The sequence below is a fragment of the Pyrenophora tritici-repentis genome, chromosome 7, assembly GCF_003171515.1.
Source record: "Pyrenophora tritici-repentis strain M4 chromosome 7, whole genome shotgun sequence".
Taxonomy (NCBI): Eukaryota; Fungi; Ascomycota; class Dothideomycetes; order Pleosporales; family Pleosporaceae; genus Pyrenophora; species Pyrenophora tritici-repentis.
Window position 1 is genome coordinate 1,565,761 of NC_089396.1, and position 23,935 is coordinate 1,589,695.

Here is a 23,935-nt window from a genome sequence, read left to right on the forward strand (position 1 = left end):
AGTGTATTTTAGGTTATAACTAGGTTTCGAACTTACGCACTACACCTAAAAATCATCGTGAGATTGCCCCTCCACCAAGTCCTTCAGCCCCAAGTTTCCAACCGCCCCATCCAACCAAGCTAAGCAAGCTGACTGAGCGAGCGCCTATCCCTAAGCTCGCTCGGCTTGCAAGCGCGCACTGCGCGCTCAGCTCATTCGGCTTGGTCAAAACGTCCAAGCCGAGCGAGCTGAGCGAGCCGGCTCGCTCGTTGACAAGTATGTATAGAATATAAACCTGAACGCTATTCTCTGTCACTGCTCCAGGCGTATTGATGCCACATTTTAACACATTCCTATCGGTTCGCAGGGCCTGCGCTATCGGTACCGTCGATGGGCTCCACATAGACGTTGACGTCTTTCGTGCAATTGATCTTTGGTGACGGCGCGTTTCGAGATGCCTCTTCATCGGGCCCGGGTATGTCCTGATCCTGAGATAGTGGCTCGAAGTGCGCATTACTAACTCTTTTCTTGTCGATGCGTCGCCTCCATGGTTTGTACAACAAGACACTCAGACCGCCAAAAAGGATGAAGGTACCACATATCGCACCGCCTGAGCATCATGAGCAACAAAACTTATATAACAAACAGGCTGCACTTACCGACAATATCCCAGGCATCGCCTAGTTTCTCCACCCCATCCCAGAACTTGCCCTGAGGCTCGGCGACATTCAATACGAGGTTGAGGAACTGCACTGTTCCGATAATCGTGGCTACGATGACGGTGATAACAGTTAGCACGATGCTGTAGTAGCATATCGCGATGGGATCGCGCGCCAGTTGCGTGCTTGTATACAAGCTCATCATCAATGCGCCATCTGTTGTATCGAGAAGACACATCCCTGCTGTGAAGAGAAGCGGAAAGATTAAGATAAGCCATATCGAAGTCCCCTTGGTCGCTTGAATTGAGCTAATACCGAGGATAGCAATCTCCGAAGAGGTGTCAAAGCCCAAGCCGAAGAGCACACCGAGAGGGTACATCTTCCAGGGTCGATCAACCAGCTTGAAAAGCTTCTGCAAAATGGGGAACAGGCAACCACCGCCCTGGATTTTAAACTGTTCGTTTTCGCTTCCGGGCTCGCTCGCAATCATTTTTTTCATTTGCACAATGAGCTTGTACAGAATGTAGACATTCATGAGTCCGAGGAGTAAGAGGAAGGCTGCGGAGACAGAAGTTCCGATAATGCCGCCGATACGCTCAAAGTTGTCAAATTTGTCTGAGACTGCAGCTGCAGTTCCGGCAACCACAAGGGATGTCGCGATGACAACAGTTGAATGCCCGAGTGAGAAGAACATCCCCACAGTGACTGGTCTTTGGCCGGCGGCGATGAGGCGGCGGGTCATGAGATCGATAGCCGAAATATGATCTGCATCAAGGGCATGTCGTAATCCTAGCGTGTAAGACAAGATTGCTGTTGAAATAAGGGGCGTGTGCCAGTGCTGTCAAAGTCAGCAAGCTCACCTAGAAGTCTCCCAGCATTTATCTCTACCCACCAGAACGATGCCGACTGCCGCCCAGACGAGCAGGTTAACAGCAATAAGTGTGATAATGATGGCTATTGCCGCAAAAGGAAGTCTTCGGAGATATGGTATCCGTGAATGGTATGCAGATGCTTTGGACGACGCGTTTTGGAAGAAAGAGAGTTTGTTGTCTGCATGGTTGCCCACGATCGATGGCGGACGTGAGTTCACCATCCTACCCCAGTCCGTCATTGTAAGGTATTGAAACTGCTTAAATTGCTGATACCCAAATGGAGTGAAACACAAGTCTTCTCAAGGAAGTTCAGAGGAAAACAAACAAATGTGCGGTTTCCGCAAAGTACCGTAGGATAATGACGGAAGGTGGGGCTAGACTCCGCAACAATCAATTCAATCCGGTCACTCTCCTAGACCCACTTACCTATCTAGGTAGGGCTTAAACTCCTATAGGTAACTACTAGGCTTAAAGCGGTAATCAATCAATCCAATCTGAACCTTCTAGGACCCACTTAATTGATTGTTGCGGACTGTGGGTGGGGCTAACTAAGGGATGTTATCGGGCGCGTTCCAAGCGGGGTAATTAGCATCACGATGTACTAATGACAGCGCCTTCATCCACCTGAGCGCGTGTATCGCGTATGAATTTGTATTTTACGATAAACCCTCTACCTTGCGAAAGCAGAGCGAGGCGTTTGTGCCACCGAAACCAAAACTATTCGAAAGAGCCACTTTGACATCATACTGTTGCGCACTTTTGGCGACATAGTTACAGTCGAAGTCTTCGGGGGGGTCGCCTGGATTGTTAAGATTGAGAGTCGGCGGTAAAATGTTCTGAGGTCGTTAGCTCTTGTATCCCATGTGGTCGGATTGCATGCTCGACTCACGTGATGCATTCCTAGAACTGTGAAAATCGCCTCAACACTACCGGCAGCACCAAGCAAATGTCCGATTGCGCCTTTCGTACTGCTTATATTGATCTTGGATGCTGCAGTCTTTCCGTCTTCACCCAGCAAGAGTTCTTTGATGGCTCGATTCTCAGCTGCGTCTCCCAGTGGAGTGCTAGTGGCATGGGCGTTGACATAGTCAACATCACTGGGTTTGAGGCCAGCATGTCGTAGCGCATGCTTCATAGCGAGGCGTGGGCCTTGCCCATCTTCGCGAGGCGCCGTCATGTGGTAGGCATCGCTGGACAGTCCGTAGCCAGCAACTTCGGCGTAGATTTGTGCACCTCGGTTCTTTGCGTGCTCCAACTCCTGTATATGTTAGACGGTAGTCGAAACAGTTTGGCAATTATTTACTTCAAGAACCATGACACCGGCACCCTCACCAATGACGAAGCCATTTCTTGCTCTGTCGAATGGTCTACTCGACTCCGTAGGGCGATCATTGAAGTCGGTCGCTAAGCTTCTGGCACGAGCGAATCCTGAGATGGCGAGTGGATGAATGCAAGACTCGGCACCCCCAGCGATCATTATATCCGCATCACCGAATTGAATCAGACGAGAGGCGTCTCCAATGCTATGTGCACCAGTCGTACATGCAGTCGTCGCTGCGTGGTTTGGTCCCTGTTGGATTCAGCAGTTGCCCTTGGACTTTGAGGGGAACAGCTACCTTGAAGCCATATCGCATGGAGATATGGCCTGCAGCTAGGTTGATCAGCAGTCGTGGAACAAAGAGAGGCGAGACCTTCCGGTAGCCCTGTACTTGATTAGTCGAGTGATAGGCATGTAGCTGGTTATACTTACACCCTTCTCATATGCAACTGTGGTATTATAGACATCGTCTAAGCTACCGATTCCAGATCCCATATAAACACCCTGATACGATGTGAGCAGAGCACGTGTCGAAAGCGTGCGTATTCTCCATACCGTTGATTCGAGATCTTCCTCTTTTTTCGGAAACCACTCAGAGTCCTTCAGAGCTTCTTCCGATGCGACCATAGCATACTGAGCAAACCGTGCCATGCGACGTTCGTCCTGCACAAAAATCAATACTGATACAGTTAGTCGCGCAACGCACATACACTGGGGCTCAGATGCTCCTTTGAGTCCCATCCTCCGTGATCTCTTTTCCCCTCAGGAACTATGCCAGCAACTTGACTCGGTAGCAACGCGAATTCAGGGCTTCTGTTTTTGATGGAAACGATGCCGCACTGTCCATCGATCAGACGCTTCCACGTTTGGCGGACACCTGTTGGGTATCAGCGAAAGGCGGCGCAGGGCGAGAATCATCATAATGTACCTATTCCCAAAGGCGTCACAAGCCCTAAGCCTGTTACTACTACCCGTCGCATTGCATTTCAGTGATCGTTGTGAATACTGAAAGAATCACGATCAAGCAGGAAGAACCAGCCCCAAATGTACACGAGCCACGTGTGGCGCACACAACGTGGCGCATGAGCTAGCCCGTCTGGGTCATGTGTCTCCATATCATGAATTCTCGTGATGCCTCCATTCTAGCTGACGTATAGTTTGCAAACAAGCAGAAGTGAGAAAAATAAAGTTCTCAATCAGCCTCTTTTGCACGATGACAGAAACATGTGTACTCTTCGGCTTGACTTTGTTTTATGTCATCCGTTCCATGCCGCTGCGGACCCAGCCATCACTCAAAGACCATAATCAACATCTGTAATTGCCCGCAACTTGGTCCTAACACCCAATACCGGCCAATTCTCCCACTTCCCCGTGTATACCAAGCTCTTCAATGTTGAACGAACCGACACTGTCGTCATCTACCCGTAGTTCACTGATATGAGGGGTACCAGCTCGATCATCAAGAATAGACTTTAATTCTTCCTCCTTGACAAAAATGATCTGTTGACGTTTAGGGCCGGTAGCAATACAATTGTCTTGCTTTTTTAAAAGGCATGGATTTTCATCTACTTCACGTCCATCGTTTTGCAGATGAGCTCGGTCGCGTGCAGTCTGTGCGCGTGCCTTCAACCAAGCGGTCTTGCGGCGTGGATCTCGCGCTATTGCCGGCGGTATGGCGGACAGTATGGTAGCATTTTCAGACGTGATGGAATATTCCGATGTTGCTAATCGCAACCGTCGTCTTTGTGTACTGTCTGATCGAGCCTGGGTTGTATCGCCCATGGCGCTTGGCCTCATTGACCGAATGAACTGGTTGTACGTTGATGTTGTTGATCTTTGTCGATATTTGGCCGACATAACTTCTTCACTCCCCTCGTATCTTGAAAATTCATTCTTCGTCTCGAAATCTGGGGTTGAAGATGTCTGTATAACAGTATGAGGATGGTTGGCATCTTGAGAAAGAGGATGTGGTATGGCAGACTGTATGGAAGAGAAAGAAGTGTGCTGGGAACGCATTTTGTGGTAGAACTGGTAGGTATCTTACCAACCATTTTAAGCCTGATACCATATTCATATATCATTGACCTCAATTGTCTCGTAGTTCACAAGGCAACATTTTTAGCGTCAGTTAGAGGCAGACTCCGCAACAATCAATCGGATCGGCATGATTGATTCCTATCTAGGTTAAAGGCTGCCTAATGAAGTAATTCTTTAACCTATATAGGAATCAATCATGTCAATCGATTGATTGTTGCGGAGTCTGGTTAGAGGTTTGCCCGTGGTACCCATGGTATGAAGTAACTCTTGTGATGCGTGGGACAATTGATCACAATCAGACAGTTTGCTTTACGAACCTTCCGCATTACGTGTTGCGTGATAGCCCTCGAAGCCATGGCACAAAATCGCCAATAATGATGCGCACATGGTTTTCCTCGAGGTCTTCAGTGCGACCGATCCTAGTAATAGTTCACGGAAGTCCTAGAAAGGCTTTAAACTTGCACTAAGGCACTAAAACCAGCACAGATATACATAATTACACGGGCTGACAAGCAAACTGTTCCAGAGTCGGATCTACTATGTAGTTTTGGGAACTTGTTGGTGATACAGACGGCAATTGGCGACTGTAAATAGATAGCAACAATCTAGTCGGTTTGCATTGGCAAAATAGAGTGCTGAATCGATAATTCCTTGTTGCGAAGCTGACCATATCCAAGAAACACGAACTCATGGTCTAATTGGTGGTTTGGTGGTTTTAGAGCCCGTGTCCATAGATGGATTAGAGGATCTAGCAAGCACGTAATCGCCAAGACCTAGAAACCCTCGTCTAGCGGCCGTTTGCGATCATCAACACCAAAGATATGACTCCCCGCGATGTGATTATAAAGCCCCACCTACCGCGTAGGCTCTACAATTTTCCATATACAAGTAGCTTGTGCCACAGTTGTCATGGCATCAGGAACGATCGTTGATGGTGCCAACGGGTCGCGGAAGTATCGTGAGTCGCTTCCAAACTCATTTCCATTGTCGCAAACATTCCAAGATTGGGTTTTCATCGTACAATGGAAGTGTCGCACATGCTTTAGAATGTCACGCAGACCAATCAAATCGAATTTGATTGCTCTGATCTGTTCTAGGTGATATAATTAGCCATCAAGATGACCTAGTCACGCTGTGCTTTTGAATCACTGCCACTGACATTGCCATAGGGACGCTATCATCGCAACCCGAAAATCCCTTCGCGAAGCTCATTCCCGACCAGAGTTTTGCCGTCATACCACAGGTCACCCTCGAATCTGGCGTCGTACTGCAGAATGTCAGCGTTGCATACAAAACATACGGTACCCTAGCACCCGGCGGGGACAATGCTATGGTTATATGTCACGCACTTACGGGTAGTGCTGATGTCGGAGATTGGTGGGGACCGTTAATAGGGGGCCCTGGGAAAGCATTCGACATATCGCGTTTCTTCGTCGTATGTATGAACAGCCTAGGGAGCCCCTACGGCAGCGCAAGCCCAGTCACGGCCAAAGACGGCGACGCCTCACTGGGACAGTACGGACCCGAGTTCCCGCTGACAACAGTGAGAGACGATGTCAAGTTAGTCGAGCAAACTTCTGGAGATATGTGGGGACTGCGCTGACTGGAATAGCATCTTCAAGCTTATCTTGGACGACCTCGGGGTGAAGCAGATCGCTGCCGTAATAGGAGGATCAATGGGCGGCATGCTTGTGCTTGAATTCGCCTACTTTGGGAAAGACTACGTCAAGACCATTATACCGATTGCCACATCAGCTCGCTACAGCGCATGGGGTATCAGCTGGGGTGAGGCGCAAAGGCAGAGCATCTACAGTGATCCCAAATATGATGATGGCTACTACTCATACGATGACCCTCCTTCGACCGGCCTTGGAGCGGCGCGAATGTCTGCTCTCCTGACATACCGAAGCCGTGATTCGTTCGAGTCGAGGTTTGGGCGCAATACACCTGACACCTCCAAGAAGCAGAGCATCAATACCATAGCACGGTCGACGACTCCAACGAACCCCTCACACGAGCATTGGGCGATACACAACGATGGGCACAAGAACGCCAGATCACCCCGGCTCATGTCCAGAACGAATAGCAGTACTGCCATACCAGGTACGACCGCAGCGCATGCTGATCTTGAATTCCACGATGCTTCCAATCCGGCTACACCGCCCCTGCAAAGGACCAACTCAACGAGTAGCAATGGCCAATTCTCGCGCTCTACGAAGCCTCTTGCACCGCACTACTTCTCCGCGCAGTCATATCTACGGTACCAGGGCGAGAAGTTCATCAAGCGATTCGATGCCAACTGCTACATTGCAATCACACGGAAGCTAGATACACATGACATCTCTCGTTATCGATATCCAGAGGGCGAAACTCCGGAGACTCTAGATCAAGTATCAGCTCTTCACCATGCTCTTTCTTTGATTGAACAACCCACACTCGTACTAGGTATACAGTCAGACGGTTTGTTCACATTTGCTGAACAGCAAGAGTTGGCTGCGCATATCCCTCACGCTACGCTGAAGACCATCGACTCCCCTGACGGCCACGATGCCTTTTTGTTAGAGTTCGAGCAAGTAAACAAACATCTGGTCGGCTTCTTGAATACCGAGCTTCCCGAGATCATAAACAGAACACCCAGTATAGACACAACGGTGACCCATTCTGGCATGGCAGCTACCAAGACCAGCACCTTTGGTGAGGCTGAGGTCGACGACATCACTGCGTGGTAGTGCGATTGAGTGCATGGCATTTAGCGTGACGTTATGGCTTACAAGGTAGATTGCATGTAGCGACGTGCAGTTTTCGGCATATGCTTGAAAGAAGACTGTACTATTATGACAGGCTCCAAGACAATGGGAGCTGAGGTTCAACCCCTCGTCAATATCGTATTTGCAATGTATCTGTCGGCATACACACGGTGTGTCGCCTAATAAGGCCCAATGTACCGCCTCGATCCTACTTCGGCCCAACTCGGACCCAACGCTATGTATACCTTCGTAGCCCCCACATTCGTAGAATCATCATACACCAGAATACCAATACACAAGATTACCTTAGCTACTGTTATTCACCGTACGATCGTACAAGGCCTTCCAACACTGATCAGTGATTGCACGGCAGTCACAGACAGTTAGGTTAAGAAGAGATAGATTCTTTACCCCGCGCGTTCCCTAGATTGCCTATATCAGCAAGGCGGAGTTATCTATGCTAAGCTCACTGTTAGCTATATCAGGCGTCGTTCGTGGCTAGCGACCGACCGTTACAGCCGTATCAGAAGCGTTCCAAGACGCCGTCTATACACGCGCCAACCGACCGGTTGAGATTTGACCCGTGTACAACCCACGACCACCGACGCATCTCTAGCGAACGCAGCTAGCGCAACAAGCGTCAACAAGAACACAATAGCAGGAGAGAGAACATCATCGGAAAGAGCACCGGTAGCCAGGACACCGGCAGTAGGAATGGCGAGCAGTAGTAGAAGAGTGGTACCCACACTAGAGGCGCTACTAGGGACCACAAACATAAAACCAAGAGAATGGCATCACATCGATCCAGAGATTTGGGAGGACAACGTTGAAGCTCCAGACGATGAGGTAGGGATTACTACAGCAACAACGTACATTGCGCGTGCGATTGCGGACTATACAGATCGACCAACAGCAGATGAAGAACTCTTTTGGGAGTTCCGTCAGGACTTTGAAGGATGGACAGAGGCAATGTTCCTACGTGCCCAGCCAATATACACAAAGGAACTAAAGCGGATCCTCCGCTTTAAGGGAGTGTATACTGGCCGTATTAATATGGCACCTAGTGAGTCTCTAGCTAGGTTATTACGCATGGAGGAGTACCTAGAATGGCCTCAGGACGTATTCCAGTCGGCTGTGTTTGACACACGATCAGCTGCGCACATGTTGCAAGAGCGGGCACTACGGCAACAACGCAGTGAAGGATCAGTACAGTCCACAGACAGGAGATTATCAAGCCAGGCCCAGAGCCGAACCCAAACGCCTGTAAGGACAAGAGGCCGAGACGTAGACAGTCGGCAAACCCGCGATCAAGACCAGACCCACGCCCGTGTGCAAGGACGACAGGAGACCGTTGAGGAAGAACAACAGATTCAGGACCAGCTAGCAAAAACGATTGAGAAAGCCCAAAACCAACCAATCCGAAGCCAGCCTGTAGAGACAACTGAATCCGCACCGCAGCCAGCCTATCAGCGCGTCCAAAGTCAGCAACCTCCCCTCACCTACAACAACTTCGACCGATTCCGCGAGTATACACCAGCATACCCGCAACGTCCGAAGGGACTGAGCGTTCCCCCAATTGTGCCCTCTGGTGAAACAGACCCGTACAAGGCAGTTCCACCAATCGAGTTTGGCAATGAGAAACTGGATCCTAAGACGATCAATGTCTTCGTGAAAATGTGGGACCGAGACAAAAAGTATACGGGAAAGCCGTACGACCTCCTAGACGATAAATTGAAGATCTTCTACAGCATCTGTTATCACGCAGACATCGAGCCAGGGCAGTTCCATGCAGTCTTTCCACGGATTCTCGACGGCCGCGCAGAGGAGTATTACCTCCACTTCGTCGATCAGCGGATGGATACGTTCTTGACTGCCTACACAAAGCTCAAGAACCACTTCGACACAGACGTCAACCACGGCCATTACTACGCGGACTGGACGACGACATCGTTTGTCAAAGTCCGCAGGGAGAACCCCGAAAAGAACCTCCACGAGGTCCTTGACATCATGCTGGACAAGCTCCAATTGTGTCAAAGAGCACTTGGACAGCAGTACATGGGAGAATACGCGCTCCGAACGACTGTAATCACAGCATGCCGAGGCGTGAAGGAGCTCGAGATGGCACTCTACAAGCCGTCTCTAGAATGCGAGGTTCTGTTTGGAGATCTGCGATCGTCAATCGAAAACTCACTCGCCATGACCGTCTCCGTCAACTTCACTGAGGCGGATACGGATAGCCAGTACTACTTGGATCGTCGGTACAACAACAACAGCTCTGGAAGATTGCGAGGGAATTACAACCCTCGCGGTGGACGCAGCGGATTCACCCGCGGACGCGGTGGGCTTCAGCACCGCTCTGGAGTCAACACACAAATCGACAAGAAATGTTACGTCTGCGGCAAGACAGGCTGTTGGTCCACAAACCACACGCTTGAAGAAAGAAAACGCTCAAAAGCGCAGTACATCACACACTGCGCGATTACGGGAGAGCAAATGGAGTTTAGCACATTTCTCGTCGCGTACGAGGGGGAAGAAGTCGACCAGTTCTTCCTAGAGGAGCAAGACGAAGATGATGAGGACCAAAGATTGGCAGTTAAGTACCTCACAGATCAGGCCTTTTTGCACCACGTGACTGGAGAAGACGTCTACAGGTGCAAGGAGCCTATTACGCCCGCAACGCAGTTCCTTATCGAGGATCGATACTCGCGAATCACGTACCAAGGCATTCTTCCTGACACTGGTGCCTCAAATGTATCGACAGCCGGAAAGGAGCAGTTCTGGGCGCTCCAAACTGAGGACCCCACCGTAACTCTAGATACGTCTACTGCTGGAAACGCATCTGTGCAATTTGGCAAAGGAAGCGTCACTACTTCGATTGGAACCGCACATGTATCGACACAGATTGGAAAGATCAAATTTGAGGTCTTGAACGCACCCACCCCGTTTCTCCTCTGTCTGAAAGACATGGACCGGCTCCACGTGTACTTCAACAATACTACGGACCAGCTGGTACAAGGAAAAGCTACCTTTCCAGTGATTCGCAAATGGGGACACCCGTGGTTCCACCTAAGCAAGGCAGAGCGCGCGCGCGTATTCCTTACGGAGACTGAGCTCCGACGCTTACACCGGAGGTTCGGGCATCCAGCCGTCGAACGGCTGATACGATTGCTCAAACGCGCAGGACACGAGGACGTGGATGAACGGCTGCTCCGAGAGATCCAAACGTTCTGCCATCACTGCCAAGCGCATGATCCAGCGCCGCGCCGATTCAAGTTTAGGCTGAAAGATGATCGGGAATTCAACTTCGAGATCCTCGTAGATGTGATGTATCTGAGTGGGAAACCAGTGCTTCACGTGATCGATTCGGCTACAACATTCAACGGCGCGCGATTTCTACCGTCTATGAGCGCGAAAGACACCTGGGAAGCACTCCGCCTGCTCTGGATTGATACATACCAAGGGCCGCCAGATATCGTCACCCACGACGCCGGCACCAACTTCGCGTCAGTCGAATTCAGATCAGAGGCGAAGATCATGGGAATCACATGTAAACAAGTGCCAACCGAGGCCCATTGGTCTATCGGCAAGGTAGAAAGATACCACGCACCGCTCAGACGCGCGTACGAGATCCTGAGGACAGAGCTTGACACTGGCACCAGCGACGCCGCAGTGTTGCAGATGGCAGTCAAGGCCGTCAACGACACCGCAGGCCCAGACGGGCTCGTACCCACGCTGCTCGTCTTCGGTGCATACCCCCGGATATCCATGGATTCACCACCATCTCCCTCGATAACCCATCGCGCGGAGGCAATCCAGAAAGCGATGAGGGCGCTGCGGAAGGCCTCAGCGGAACATGCGGTGAGCAACGCACTTGGTACCAGGAATGGGCCTACTACAGACGGGGTACTGTCACTGCCTCTTCAGAGTGAGGTGATGGTATGGCGCGAGAAGAATGGATGGCAAGGGCCGTATAGAGTCATCGATATGAAGGACCACGATGTTACTGTAGACATGATCAACGGCCCAACGACGTTCCGATCCACTGTCGTAAAACCGTACTATCGCGATCTGACTACAGCGATAGACGGCGCAGATCAAGGCACAGGTGGATCTCCGACCACAGACGAAGCGATTGCTGATGAACCGCCACTACCGGTACCACCGGCGGAAGCCAACCAAGCGGCTCAGCCGCGCAAGCGGGGCCGCCCACCTGGATCAAAGAACAAGCCCAAGGTGCAGTACCTGTCGAAGAAGGAGGAGGACGATTACGCCCTGGCCGTCAAGCTACGCAATGACGGCGTGATTAACGTCCCGGGCGCTCCATTCGAAGCATCCGATCAGAAGGAGATCGACGACCTCGTCGGCCGTGGAGTATTCAGTTTTGAGCTGTTTGATCCAACTCTACACGGCGGGTATCGTATCTTCAAATCGCGCATGGTCCGCGAAGTCAAAGGCAAGACCATGGTCCCGTACGAGAAATCACGCCTCGTTGTTCAAGGTTACAATGACGAGGGCAAACACGAGATCCTGACGCAGTCGCCAACCATCCAACGAGCCAGCCAGCGCCTGATTCTAGCCCTAGCGCCTGCATTACTCGATGAGGGCATGGTTGTGGAACTACGAGATATCACGCAAGCGTACCCACAGGCACAAACAGAGCTATTCCGCACGGTTTTAGCGCACCTCCCAAAGGAGCTTATAAAAAAGTATCCCAAGGGAACAATTATTCGCGTAATCAAGCCACTCTATGGAATCGCGGAAGCAGGAGTCCACTGGTTTGCTACGTACCAAGGACACCACTGCAAGGAGCTCGACATGGCTACATCAACGTATGACCCGTGCCTCCTGATCACGAACGGGAGACGGGAAGCGTTTGGAATAGTGGGCCTGCAGACAGACGATACTCTCGCGATTGGGACGCCTGCATTCTCTGGTGCAGAAGACGCTGCGCTCCAGAAAGCCAATTTTCGAGCTAAGCCCAAGGAGAGACTGTCCAAAGAAGTATCACTCGAGTTCAACGGATGTACTCTAACGTTGCGCGGAGACACGATTCTACTTACGCAGAAGGGACAAGGTGCCAAGATCGAAATCATTGATCCGAAGGCAGCAAACCGAGCACAGAAGTACATGGAGCAGCGCGCGCGTGGCGCGTACATTGCGTCGATATGCCAACCTGAAGCATCGTTCGATCTTTCCGCGGCTGCGCAAATACAACAACCTAAGGACACAGAATACGTGAAGCTTAACCGCCGGCTGCAGTGGCAATCTGAGAGCATACAACGAGGCCTGCGATACGTCCCTCTCGACCTCGCTACAGCAAAGCTGGTAGTGTTCACAGACGGATCCTTCGCGAACAACCAAGACCTTAGCTCACAGCTAGGGTACCTACTTATCCTTGCGAATGAGTCGAGTCGACAAGACAGCACGTTTGATATTCGTGGTAACGTAATCCATTGGAGTTCGACCAAATGCAAACGCGTTACCCGGAGCGTTCTTGCCTCAGAAACGTACGGCATGGTTAGCGGTGTCGACATCGCTATCGCTATCCTAACAACCCTCAAGATAATTACAGGACGCCTAGGTCTACCACCGATCCCACTTATTGTGTGTACGGATTCATACTCCTTGTATGAATGCCTCGTCAAACTCGGAACAACTGCTGAGAAGCGACTGATGATCGACATCATGGCGCTTCGGCAGTCATACGAGCGTCGCGAGATCACTGAGATCCGCTGGATCAACGGAGAGGACAACCCCGCGGACGCATTCACGAAAGCAACACCAAATCGCGCGTTAGAACGTTTCATCGAAAGCAACAAGCTGTCAATCCGAGTAGAGGGATCTGTGCAGCGACCTACGGAGTAGGCACATATGCCTATTTGGAATCCCTCTCATTGTGCCCTTTTTAGAAGACCCGTTTTTCCTTACATCAGTCGTTACAATAAGAAAAGATTGCCAGTGTCGGCATACACACGGTGTGTCGCCTAATAAGGCCCAATGTACCGCCTCGATCCTACTTCGGCCCAACTCGGACCCAACGCTATGTATACCTTCGTAGCCCCCACATTCGTAGAATCATCATACACCAGAATACCAATACACAAGATTACCTTAGCTACTGTTATTCACCGTACGATCGTACAAGGCCTTCCAACACCCTGTAAAATTTAATATTCTTCTATGAGGAGAAAGACACCGCGTTGGACGTGTAAGTAATCGATTCCATTTCCATACAGCAATTGCGCTAGTATTGTCTTATTGTCTTTACTACTCAACTCCACCATCTTCGTTTACCGTCAAGATACCCGCTACACCCTCTACTAGTACATAATCACGACGTTCGCGACTTTGTCATACTTCAGCTCAGAATTTTCTCGACTACGCTCTGCCAACATGAATCCCAATGCAAACCATATTTTCGGCGCCGAGGTAGACAACAGACCACGCAGTGTGCCCAATGCTACAGAACACGGGAACAACGCTCGTATCGGCAACACGAACGAGTCTGATGCGGCCGCTGGCCAAGAGCTTACCGAAGAAAGACTAAAGCTCAACAACTCAAACCGCGATCACGGAACCACCTTCTGCCAACAAGTCTTGAAAGCCATCAATTGCCAACGGGCTGGGCTCGAATCTAACATCGACCTACCAATCGAATGCTATATGCCACAGAAGTCCCAACTTAGCGAATGGATTAAACAACAAGCAGTTTGAAAGATAAGGTTTTTGGATCGCCTTTCTTTTGTATTAACTGGATGGCGCTAGTGCTTGCAATATGATGTCACGCCTGTACGATAAACCGATAGAGCGAATATAGGCAATTATTCCATGCGGTAATTAGCCTTGCTAATAAGAGAACTCTTATTCTGTTTCCTAATGCCTTTACGAATGTGCAGATTTATATGGGTTTATGTTTCTGCGGACATGAGCTGAACTTCCCCGCTATCAGGAGATCTCCGTTACCCACGTCGAAAGATTGCCATGGGCAACATCGTATCGTAGCCTGCTCACATAGCGCTACTAGAGTTGAAGAAGTTGCGAGAATTTGGATAGACATGCATGAATAACACGTCTTTCTATATATCACTGCCGCTATGTAATCATTTCTCGTGCCGCCCGTCAGCTCATGATGCATCAAGTGTGCAGTCGTCACCACGTACGTAGGTAGCTTGTGGGGGTGTGCGTTAAGATCCAAGGCTCGCATTCGGTGACTCGTAATGTTCGGAAGAGATTCGACTCACCCGTGAGCCGCTTCCTCAATGGACCAAATATGTGTTGAAGGAGGTGGTTCCGGCGCAAGGCTGTGGTGGCAGGCAATGACACGCGAGGCACGCCTTCCTGGTCTCGCTTGATTCATGCACTGAACTTTGCCAGCGCTTTGGATTCTGGGGACCCCTCGCTAATGCAGCGGCTAGTATCGGCGCAGAGCAGATCCTCGGGTCAACTGGCACCGACATGGAAACCGCGTAGAAGGTTATTCGTTAATGACATCTGGGCATGGCCCAAGCCCACCCTGTGCAAGCAGAGCGATAGGATTAAGAAGTGTTGCAGTTCCGCGACCCCTTGTTTATGATCTGCACAAGAAGGTTGTTATTTAGTGGTGTTCCTGACACTGCTCGTCCAGCTCCCTATGTACTCGCCCAATAGTGCACCGCGGAGCACCCGCTGACCATTTACCGACACTACTACTACTAGCTACTGAGTCTATTTCCAGCCCGAACTGATCTCAAAATGAGCATGCAGGCTAATTCACCGGCAGACGATCCGCCTCCGCTGTTACTTGATCAGCTTCCCGTGGAAGCTTTCACGTTTCGGGCGCGCACGTATCAGTAACAAATCCCTACATCCTCTAGGTAATTTGCGACTATATGCATCATTGTGCAGGCGTACAGTAATAAATATAGGCTTCTCCGAGACTTAATAGCTCTAAAGACCCAGGCCCTCATCGTTTCACTTGATATGATCCATGGTTATCAGACTCCGCAACAATCAATCGATTGACATGATTGATTCCTATATAGGTTAAAGAATTACTTCATTAGGCAGCCTTTAACCTAGATAGGAATCAATCATGCCGATCCGATTGATTGTTGCGGAGTCTGATGGTTATGCACCCCTATGCGTGTAAAATAAGGTCATATCGACCAAAATTTTCTATCTACGCCTTCGTAGAAAAGGGCCCAAGATATGTCGTGTTCTGGGATTCGTGATGAACAACAGTAGGACCGACGTTGGCCTTTGCATAACCGATAGATAAATAATTCCTATGGAACGCCGATCTATTCTTTAGGTCCTGGTCTCCTCGTGCTTCCTATCCGGGTGTCGTAAAATACTTAACATACTAGTGTCAAGCGTCAAGGTTGGGGAGAATCATCATGTCGTATTAGAGCTATCGGGAAGAGGTCTATATACGCAGTGGGAGGAGAGAAGGAGCTAGGCCGTAAAGGTACTAGCGGGTAAATAGGTGGCTGCCTGGTTGCCCAAAGAGGAGCCAAGGGATAAGCCCTATGGCCGACACACCCCCCGGAACCAGGTGGCAAGCCATCTGAGTGAATGAAATGTATAGGAAATCGTAAAGAGACGTTCGCTGGAGGTGCCTTGAGAGACTACATGCGGGGAACGTTCACCATATCGATGAGGCCAATGAACTTAGCGTGCTCTTGTTTGTCGAGAGGCTTCGTAAGGCCGTCGGCGGGCATCTCTACGCCGGGGAGATAGTCGAGCTTGAGGTTGCCGTCTTTGTACTGCTGCTTTGTATACTTGAAGTACGCGTCGATGTGCTTTGTACGCTCGTGATGGCCGTCCTTGCGGATCATATTAAGCGCTGGCTGATTATCGGTGTACAGCTTGAAGGGCTTGAGGTCGTTACCGACGTATCCAACCTGAGAGAGTAGGCGTTGAAGCCAATTGATCTCTTTGGCAGCATACGTCATGGCAATATATTCTGATTCTGTGGAGGAGAGAGTAACGAGGCGCTGGCGGTACGATTTGTATGAGACGACGCCTCCAGCCATCTTGATGACGTAGCCGGAGGACGACTTGCGCTCGTTGTTGTCGCCATGGGCGGAGTCACTGTAGGCCTTAAGGCCTATCATGTGATCTGGGTCGTCCATATTAGCGTCTTTAAGGTCACCTTGGTACTTGATGCCGAGAGTTGCCGTGCCGTTGTAGTAGCGGAGCATGTGCTTTAGCAGTGACAGTTGCTCTAACGTAGGGTTGTTTGCAAAGCGTGCCATGAAGTTCACGTGCCAAGCTAGGTCACAGCGAATAATGGAGGTAGGATAGAGTAGCTTCGCGACGAGCGATTGGTACTGCTGTATAAGGTTGTTGTCGGCGATGTCATCACGCTTGATGAGGGTGAGGGCCGACTTTGGGAGGGGTTGTCTGCCTTTGGAGCGTTGGCGAGGTGATACTCATCGACAATGCGATCAACGTAGCTATCCATCGTCATAGAGAGAGAGCGGTTGGGACGATCGCGGAGGATTCGAATTCCCAAGTAGAAACCAATTGGGCCAAGGTCACGAGCCTTGTATCGATTGAGGAGTTGTGACTTAAGTGCCTTCATAGAGGTCACGTCACGTGTAATAAGGATAAGGTCGTCAACGTACACGACTATGATGGCCTTTGTTGTTGGGTTGACGAAGACGCAGGGATCTGCTTCGATGGGCTCGAAGCCGAGATCTTTGAGAGAGTCCTTGAGGTCGTTGTACCACAATAGGGCTGACTGACGGAGGCCGTACATGCCGCGGCGAAGGCGAACAATATTCCCAAAGCCAGTACAGCCTGCGGGCAGGCGAAGGAGGACAACGTCATCGTCGTCGAGGTGAGCGTTGAGGTAAGCAGTAATCATGTCGATCTGCTCACACTCTAGATCGAAGTAAGCCACAAGGGCGAGGAGGATGCGGAGCGTAGAAGTTCGGACGACGTAGGAGTAAACCTCGCGGTACCAAATTGATTCTTGTTGCTTGTTGCCGCAAGCCACCATGCGAGCCTTGTCTTTCACGTGATAGCCTTGAGCGTTGCCTTTATACGTCCACACCCATTGACCTGGGATGATCTCATACTTGGCAATCTCCTCTGCCGTAGCAGGGCGCCAAGTACCGTTGGCGATAAGAGCGTTGTACTCATCGTCCATTGCGAGTTGTAGATCATCGCGGCGAGGATGTTTGAGAAACTGACGATAGTTGCGAGGCTCCGGTGGAAGTTCTGAAAGCTTTGAGCCGAGAGTGGGCTTGACGAGAGCCATGGCGAAGCAGCGATCAAAAGTAGATGAAATGAAGAAAGCACGTGCCCGGCGATTGCGAGGGCCGTGTATGATATGAGCTGGGTTGAGGTCCGCGTTAATCTCATGTCGACGCGCTGCCTTGTTGTTACCACGGGTTGGAGGAGCTGGTGGAGCTTCATCATCATCCTCGAAACCATCAAAGCCATCTCCGCCATCAGCACGAGGTAGCTGATGATTGTCCAAATCGCCGCCATCACCATCTTGCGGAGGAGCGGGTGGAGTTGTAGCGGCGTCGGCGAGGCGGTTGATGAGAGGTTTAAATGGGAGCACCTTCGGTGATGGTGAAGGGCCGATGATGGGAGACAATGGAGGAGTGGAGGGTGAGTCGTAGCTATCAAACCGCACGGAGGCGGTGGTAACGATCTCATCAGTCTCTGGGATCCACATCTGGTAGATGTTCTCGCCGATCATACCGACGAGGTGGCCCTTGTGAGCACGAGGTGCAAATTTGTCACCTTTAACGCGCTTCTGGGCGGGTATATGGGCGTATCCAACATGGCCGAAAGCGTGCATCTTGGCGACGTTTGGGACTGGGTTTGGGTAGCCTATAGAGCGATTCCAGGCCTCTAAAGGAGTGATCTTTCCTGGGAGGTTGCTGTTGGAGACGAGGTTGTGAATGCGGGCCATATATTTGGCTGCGTAGGGCCACAGCTTTATAGGAAGCTTGGCTGCAATAAGAGCTCCGCGAGTTCGATCCTCTGTGATACCGTTGGCGCGCTCTGCAATACCATTGCGAGTGGCATCATAAGGTGGTGACGTAACTACCTCGATGCCCACGCTATCGAAGTACTGCTTGTTGCTGGCGTTAATAAACTCGCGAGCGTTGTCGGTATGGATAGTGATGGTAAAGCCTTTGGCCTTCATAGCTTTGCACCAATTAATAAGCTGTTGGCCTAGTACAGCGCGGCTGTCTGATGTGAATAGCCACTGTCGGCGTGACTTGCCATCCGTGATAGGCATGAAGTAACGCTCTCCATCTTTTCCAGGTATAGTGATGGGGCCGACGACATCGACATGGACCTTGCCAAGCGCTGTATTGGGTGGAGTTTGTTGAATTCGAGAGATATTTCGCTTTGATTTGGAGAGGCCGCAGGGCTCGCAGTTGGTGACGGTAGAAGTAGTGAGCTTCATCCCATGTACAACTTTTGCAGTGTCCTTAATAGCGTCTATTCCAGCGTGTCCCATGATATGATGCCAGTCGGTGGCTGGCCGTGAGGATGAGGGCTCATCGGCAGAGCTTCGATAGCAAACAAGAGAGGCGTATGAGAGAGCGGCCGGCGCCTTGGAGGATTCTGTAACTACGAGAAAGTTGGGTATACCGTCGATCTCTGGTAAGTAAGCTAGCTCCTCATCTGAGGCAGTGTACAATTTGTCCTTGCCCGAGTGATACCACACTCCCGCGCGCTTGAATGGAGCTTGGGAGATGACGTTGGTGGCGAAATCGGGGCAGTAGAGGACGTTTTGGAGTGAGATCTTCTCTGTTGTTCCGTCGGCTTTGACGACTTCAAGGCGTACAGTGCCAACGCCGGCGGCGGTGGTTGATCCGGTAGAGCCGTGTACGTCATTGTCGATTGGAGCGTATTCGTAAAATTTCGAGCGGTTATTGAAGACGTGCCGGTTAGCGGCAGTGTCGTAGCAGTACCGCTGTTGATAGTCGTGATTGGAGACTGCCTTCTTGAGGAGAGTCGGAGAGACGAAGGTGGCGACTGTCACGTATGAGTGAGCATCGTACTGATCAGCATCGTCGTCGTTGCTGTTCTTGGCCACTGTAACGTTTGTACGAGCTGCTGCAGCTGCGGCCTTCTTAGCGGCATTGTCTGCGGTGCGCTTCTTAACATTATCTGGGGTGAGAGAAGGGTGAAGTTTCCAGCAAAGCTCATTAGGTCCTGGGTGCTCTCGCTTGCAGTGATCGCACATTCCAACAGGCTGAGGAGTACGCTTCTGTTGGTTGTTATTGCGCGTCGGCAGAGACGAAGGAGTAGGAGTAGAGTTCTGGTTGCTGTTGTTGCCATTGCCGCGGCCATTTAGGCGTGTGAGAACGCGCTTCTCCTCCGCTTGTTTAGAGACGGAGAGGAAAGTCTTCACGGGCTCATCTGGGGCATGGCGTAGGTGATCCTCGAGTGACGCGACGAGCGTGTCGATAGACCATGTATGGCCTTGGCGGAGGTCGTTATTGCGAGCTTCTACCCACTGTGGGAGTACACGAGCTAAGCCGTGAAGGAAGTGGATGATGAGCAGGTCTTCGATGTCGCGGTCGGCGGATGTACCAGGTACTGCTGAAGGCTTCTTCCATCCAAGTGTGATGCCTTGTACCGTGATGTCATTAATTGTCTCGCGAAACTTTCCAATATAGCTGCGGACTGTGGGTTGGGTCTCAGCGCGGAGGTCGATGAAGGCAGTCCACGCGAGAGCAGCATTGGCGTAGTCACCGTTGCTGTTTAGGTCCTTGAGAGCCTTGTACATATCGTGGGCGGTGGGGCAAGTGCGCACCTGAGCTACGAGAGGCTTGTCAATGGATGAGAGTATGGTGTTTTGGAGTCGGGCATCTCGGGCGACCCATGAGTCAAGCGCAAGCTTGTCCTCTCTAAGTAGCTGTCGAGCCTCATTGTTGAACGGTCCTATAGTCTTGTTGAGTTTGCCGACACGGTCAAGCTCGGCTTGGATAACGTCTGTTGAGGTGCCTAATGGATGAGTGATCGGGCGCTGCATGGCGGTAATGCGATATTTGTCGTCTGTAGCGTCAAATTCTGGGCGCGGAGCGCCATCTAGGACGGCTACAGCGCCATCGGCGGCTGCGTAATTGATGAGTTGTTTAATCCAGTCCTTCCAGTTTTTGCCGTCGGCTGCAAGGCGCGCTGTGACAGCTGTGGAGGAGGTGTAAGTTGCCATCGCGGCGGACGTCGAAGACCGTTCGGCTAGCGATTTTTGGCGGTGAGCAGCGAGGAGCTCGTCGTCGTCCAAGCGATCGATGAGCTGCAAGTTGCGGGGTCGCGATTGCTAAAGTGGCGCGCGATTGCGACGTCACCGAGCTGTTTTGCGGGGAGGGTGATGATCGTGATGAGGCGCGCGGGTCGTCAAAATATCTAATAGAATTATCGTGAGCGACTACGGGAGCGGGTGAGGGCTCATAACCTGTCAAGCGTCAAGGTTGGGGAGAATCATCATGTCGTATTAGAGCTATCGGGAAGAGGTCTATATACGCAGTGGGAGGAGAGAAGGAGCTAGGCCGTAAAGGTACTAGCGGGTAAATAGGTGGCTGCCTGGTTGCCCAAAGAGGAGCCAAGGGATAAGCCCTATGGCCGACAGTTTCGATTACACTCTTGTGACTGCAGATGAGTTCCCCGCACAGCGACCCCAAATTGGCAATTCATCGCGGTGGTGGACGTGTGCGACTCACATTGGTCTAAACTGACACATATAGGTAAGCTCTCTACTGTTTGTCTACTCATGCTTGGTAGATATATAGACCCCCACGCAAGATCATATAAATGGGGGATACTAGGCAAAACCATGAGTCTCAAGATCTACCGAGGCAGGAAAATGATATGAATCTCGTGAAGATGGAGACTTACACCCATATCTTCTCTCTATATTCAAGTACCTTCGCCCTGCTGTGGTCGAAAAAAAAAAGCTTACGTAAGTAATCCTACGACCCCCTTGTTTCATTTCGCTAGGAAACGAGCACTATGGCAGTCATGACATCAGTCGGCAGCCACCATTCGTACGTGCTTTCCCACGTCTCATCCCAGAAAGAGTCGCCCCACTAACTGCGATCGACGCTAGAGAGGTTTAAGAATCACCTCGGTCATTTGCAACTACTAACATGCTTCAGGATAATTGGGAGCTCCACACTTGCCAACCGAGCATCAACAGCAACTCTATCCCGAAGCAGTCAGCCTACAAATAGCTCTACACAAGTCGCCGCACCTCTTTCAAGCTGCTCTGCCAATTCCTCGACTACTTTGGTAGATGATGGAACCGCAAATCAATCATGCAGCGACCAGCAGCACCTTACGGAAGCAAACTTGCTACAACACCAGCAACGGTACAACGACGCCGCCGTCGCTCTGAAAGAAGAAGCACAAGCAAGAAAATTACAAGAAGTTGGGTCTAAACTCGGCTTTGACCTGCCTCTTCACCGTTATGAGAAGGATAAGTGGAAGCCATATTAATGGATCGAAGAGAGGGCTAATTTTGTCCACCGGCGTTAGCCTACGATGTACAATATCCTAGTGGATACCATGTCAGCCACTTTCTTTCTTTGTATACATGTCTCGATATTACTCTACTCCACCTTCATCAAAGTATTCTATCAGTTTTAACAAATGAGTTCATAGACCGGTCACCTGTTCAAGCTGCTAGTAGCGTGGCACACTGATTGCCATATGACGCGACCGCGGTCGCCATTAATTTTTGGACATTCATAACACACATAGTCTGCTCCCTACTAAGGTTTGCATATTCTAACACCGCGACTTATGTAAAGCCAGCGTACGACTACCCAACGACATCATTTACCAAGATTACCAATCGACATTATGACTAACTATTCTAACCTATTCTGTCGCCGCCCGTAGGGGAGTCTGTGTAAGAAATGAAACCTTTACCCCCTCACTTCTTGTCTCTTTGCCCCCCATGGACTCATCATAACTCTGTTAGCACCCTATAGAACAGAATGCTACCACGCACTTTGCAATCTTCATCCCATCCCTCTCCGACGTCAGTTTATCCTTCGCATTGATGTTGGAGTAGGTATGAAAGCTTTACAGACACATAGCGTAGACTCATGGCTTAAGATAGTGGGCATGTACATGCTCGAGAAGATTATCGAAGATCCGGACACGCACGACAGAGCGACGTTATATGTTTGGGATGGGCCATTATCAATGAGAATGGAAACACTAGAGAGACAGGCGGTGGCGGAGTTAAGGAAAGGGGAAGAAGCTGTCGAGACAAGAACGAAGAAGTCATGCCCACATCATATTGTGCATACACTAAGCACCTAAGACGTTGCGCAAATATTATTAATATTGGGAGTCATCCATTCACTTCCGTCAAACCGCTTTCCCAGTATACTAACACCGATGCCAAACTCTAATTATTTTTGCCATCCCCTATTCATGTACACCGCCATCACTTATCGTCAAACTGCGACCCGATACCAGCAAAGCCAATGGCCTTTCCTCCATAGTCTTTGCGAACGGGCTCGTAGATGCGAGTCTTCTTGTCGTTTGTATCGGCTTGGTGAGTGTAGAACTCGTCAACGTCTCCGGTCGCGTCGGAGCATGCGTAGGTGGCGTCGGTACTAAGTTTCATGTGTTAGCGAAACCATTTGGTTGTGAGAGGTCGAGAAGGCAGTGTTGGAGAAGATAGCAGCGGTAATATCCATGCTGATGGATCTGGTGAAAGACGTGGAGGCGAAGGAGGTAGTAGAGTAAGGTGAGAGGGAGATGAAAAGGAGGGACAAAGTAGAAAAACATACCGAGATGTACCAGCGGCGCAATCCTCTTTCTTACTTTTAACAGGTTGAGAGACTTTCTGCTTATTCGCATCCGAACCTTCTATGTGGTTTGATTGAGAGGACATGATTGGCTCTCGATGCAAAATCGCTGGATTAGGTTAGAGTTTGATGGAAAAGGTTCACTGAAGTAAGTGTACGTCTTTAGCCAAATAGAGGCTAAGTTTATATATTCCATGTTCGATCCGAGCGTGGAGGACGTGGATGCATTTTAATTTCAGGCGTAAAGAACGGTCATCACAGTTGCCCACAAATTGAGTTAGTAAGGTGCTCGACAGATTCTGCCACTGTGGCTTTTGGGTGATAACCCTTGGGAGCCAAGCACTGTTGTTTGCCTACGTTAGAACGCCCTAGGCACCGTAAATCCTGCGCTATTGGTCAGTGAGGATAACCCGACGGCATCTTGCAGATGTTACTACTCCAGCCGCTATGAAAGGATCCGACACAGGATTCAATTGGTAGTCATTAACAGTGACAACGGTGCCAGCTCAGTGAGTCGTACCCTTGTTCACTGAAGGCA

General features: G+C 50.5%; 11 protein-coding genes across 11 annotated transcripts; 5 read left to right on the plus strand and 6 right to left on the minus strand.

Moving 5' to 3' along the window:
* Positions 1-332: 332 nt before the first annotated feature.
* PtrM4_130030 (HoxN, High-affinity nickel permease) lies at positions 333-1,749 on the minus strand (the record flags this gene model as incomplete). The annotated part of the gene is made up of 3 exons (XM_001940007.2): positions 333-589; positions 639-1,476; positions 1,531-1,749. The coding sequence occupies 3 exons, from the start codon at positions 1,747-1,749 to the stop codon at positions 333-335; spliced, it is 1,314 nt and encodes a 437-aa protein (XP_001940042.2).
* Positions 1,750-2,166: 417 nt separating this feature from the next.
* On the minus strand, positions 2,167-4,685 carry PtrM4_130040 (FabB, 3-oxoacyl-(acyl-carrier-protein) synthase; the record flags this gene model as incomplete). The annotated part of the gene is made up of 7 exons (XM_066108967.1): positions 2,167-2,346; positions 2,400-2,768; positions 2,814-3,080; positions 3,127-3,213; positions 3,261-3,491; positions 3,539-3,705; positions 4,208-4,685. 7 exons carry the CDS (start codon positions 4,683-4,685, stop codon positions 2,167-2,169), a joined length of 1,779 nt encoding a protein of 592 aa, XP_065960959.1.
* A 1,089-nt stretch (positions 4,686-5,774) lies between these two features.
* Positions 5,775-7,594, plus strand: PtrM4_130050 (MET2, Homoserine acetyltransferase; the record flags this gene model as incomplete). Its single annotated transcript, XM_066108968.1, has 3 exons — positions 5,775-5,823; positions 6,035-6,425; positions 6,478-7,594. The coding sequence occupies 3 exons, from the start codon at positions 5,775-5,777 to the stop codon at positions 7,592-7,594; spliced, it is 1,557 nt and encodes a 518-aa protein (XP_065960960.1).
* Positions 7,595-8,326: 732 nt separating this feature from the next.
* Positions 8,327-13,477, plus strand: PtrM4_130060 (uncharacterized protein; the record flags this gene model as incomplete). Its single annotated transcript, XM_066108969.1, has 1 exon — positions 8,327-13,477. The coding sequence occupies one exon, from the start codon at positions 8,327-8,329 to the stop codon at positions 13,475-13,477; it is 5,151 nt and encodes a 1,716-aa protein (XP_065960961.1).
* A 528-nt stretch (positions 13,478-14,005) lies between these two features.
* Positions 14,006-14,326, plus strand: PtrM4_130070 (uncharacterized protein; the record flags this gene model as incomplete). Its single annotated transcript, XM_001940019.2, has 1 exon — positions 14,006-14,326. The coding sequence occupies one exon, from the start codon at positions 14,006-14,008 to the stop codon at positions 14,324-14,326; it is 321 nt and encodes a 106-aa protein (XP_001940054.2).
* A 184-nt stretch (positions 14,327-14,510) lies between these two features.
* On the minus strand, positions 14,511-14,669 carry PtrM4_130080 (uncharacterized protein; the record flags this gene model as incomplete). The annotated part of the gene is made up of 1 exon (XM_066108970.1): positions 14,511-14,669. One exon carries the CDS (start codon positions 14,667-14,669, stop codon positions 14,511-14,513), a length of 159 nt encoding a protein of 52 aa, XP_065960962.1.
* A 674-nt stretch (positions 14,670-15,343) lies between these two features.
* PtrM4_130090 (uncharacterized protein) lies at positions 15,344-15,445 on the plus strand (the record flags this gene model as incomplete). Its single annotated transcript, XM_066108971.1, has 1 exon — positions 15,344-15,445. One exon carries the CDS (start codon positions 15,344-15,346, stop codon positions 15,443-15,445), a length of 102 nt encoding a protein of 33 aa, XP_065960963.1.
* A 773-nt stretch (positions 15,446-16,218) lies between these two features.
* PtrM4_130100 (uncharacterized protein) lies at positions 16,219-16,794 on the minus strand (the record flags this gene model as incomplete). Its single annotated transcript, XM_066108972.1, has 1 exon — positions 16,219-16,794. One exon carries the CDS (start codon positions 16,792-16,794, stop codon positions 16,219-16,221), a length of 576 nt encoding a protein of 191 aa, XP_065960964.1.
* A 71-nt stretch (positions 16,795-16,865) lies between these two features.
* On the minus strand, positions 16,866-20,786 carry PtrM4_130110 (rve domain containing protein; the record flags this gene model as incomplete). Its single annotated transcript, XM_066108973.1, has 1 exon — positions 16,866-20,786. One exon carries the CDS (start codon positions 20,784-20,786, stop codon positions 16,866-16,868), a length of 3,921 nt encoding a protein of 1,306 aa, XP_065960965.1.
* A 797-nt stretch (positions 20,787-21,583) lies between these two features.
* Positions 21,584-22,069, plus strand: PtrM4_130120 (uncharacterized protein; the record flags this gene model as incomplete). Its single annotated transcript, XM_001940018.1, has 2 exons — positions 21,584-21,618; positions 21,730-22,069. 2 exons carry the CDS (start codon positions 21,584-21,586, stop codon positions 22,067-22,069), a joined length of 375 nt encoding a protein of 124 aa, XP_001940053.1.
* Positions 22,070-23,030: 961 nt separating this feature from the next.
* Positions 23,031-23,483, minus strand: PtrM4_130130 (Protamine-P1 domain containing protein; the record flags this gene model as incomplete). Its single annotated transcript, XM_001940017.1, has 2 exons — positions 23,031-23,202; positions 23,380-23,483. The coding sequence occupies 2 exons, from the start codon at positions 23,481-23,483 to the stop codon at positions 23,031-23,033; spliced, it is 276 nt and encodes a 91-aa protein (XP_001940052.1).
* Positions 23,484-23,935: the final 452 nt, after the last annotated feature.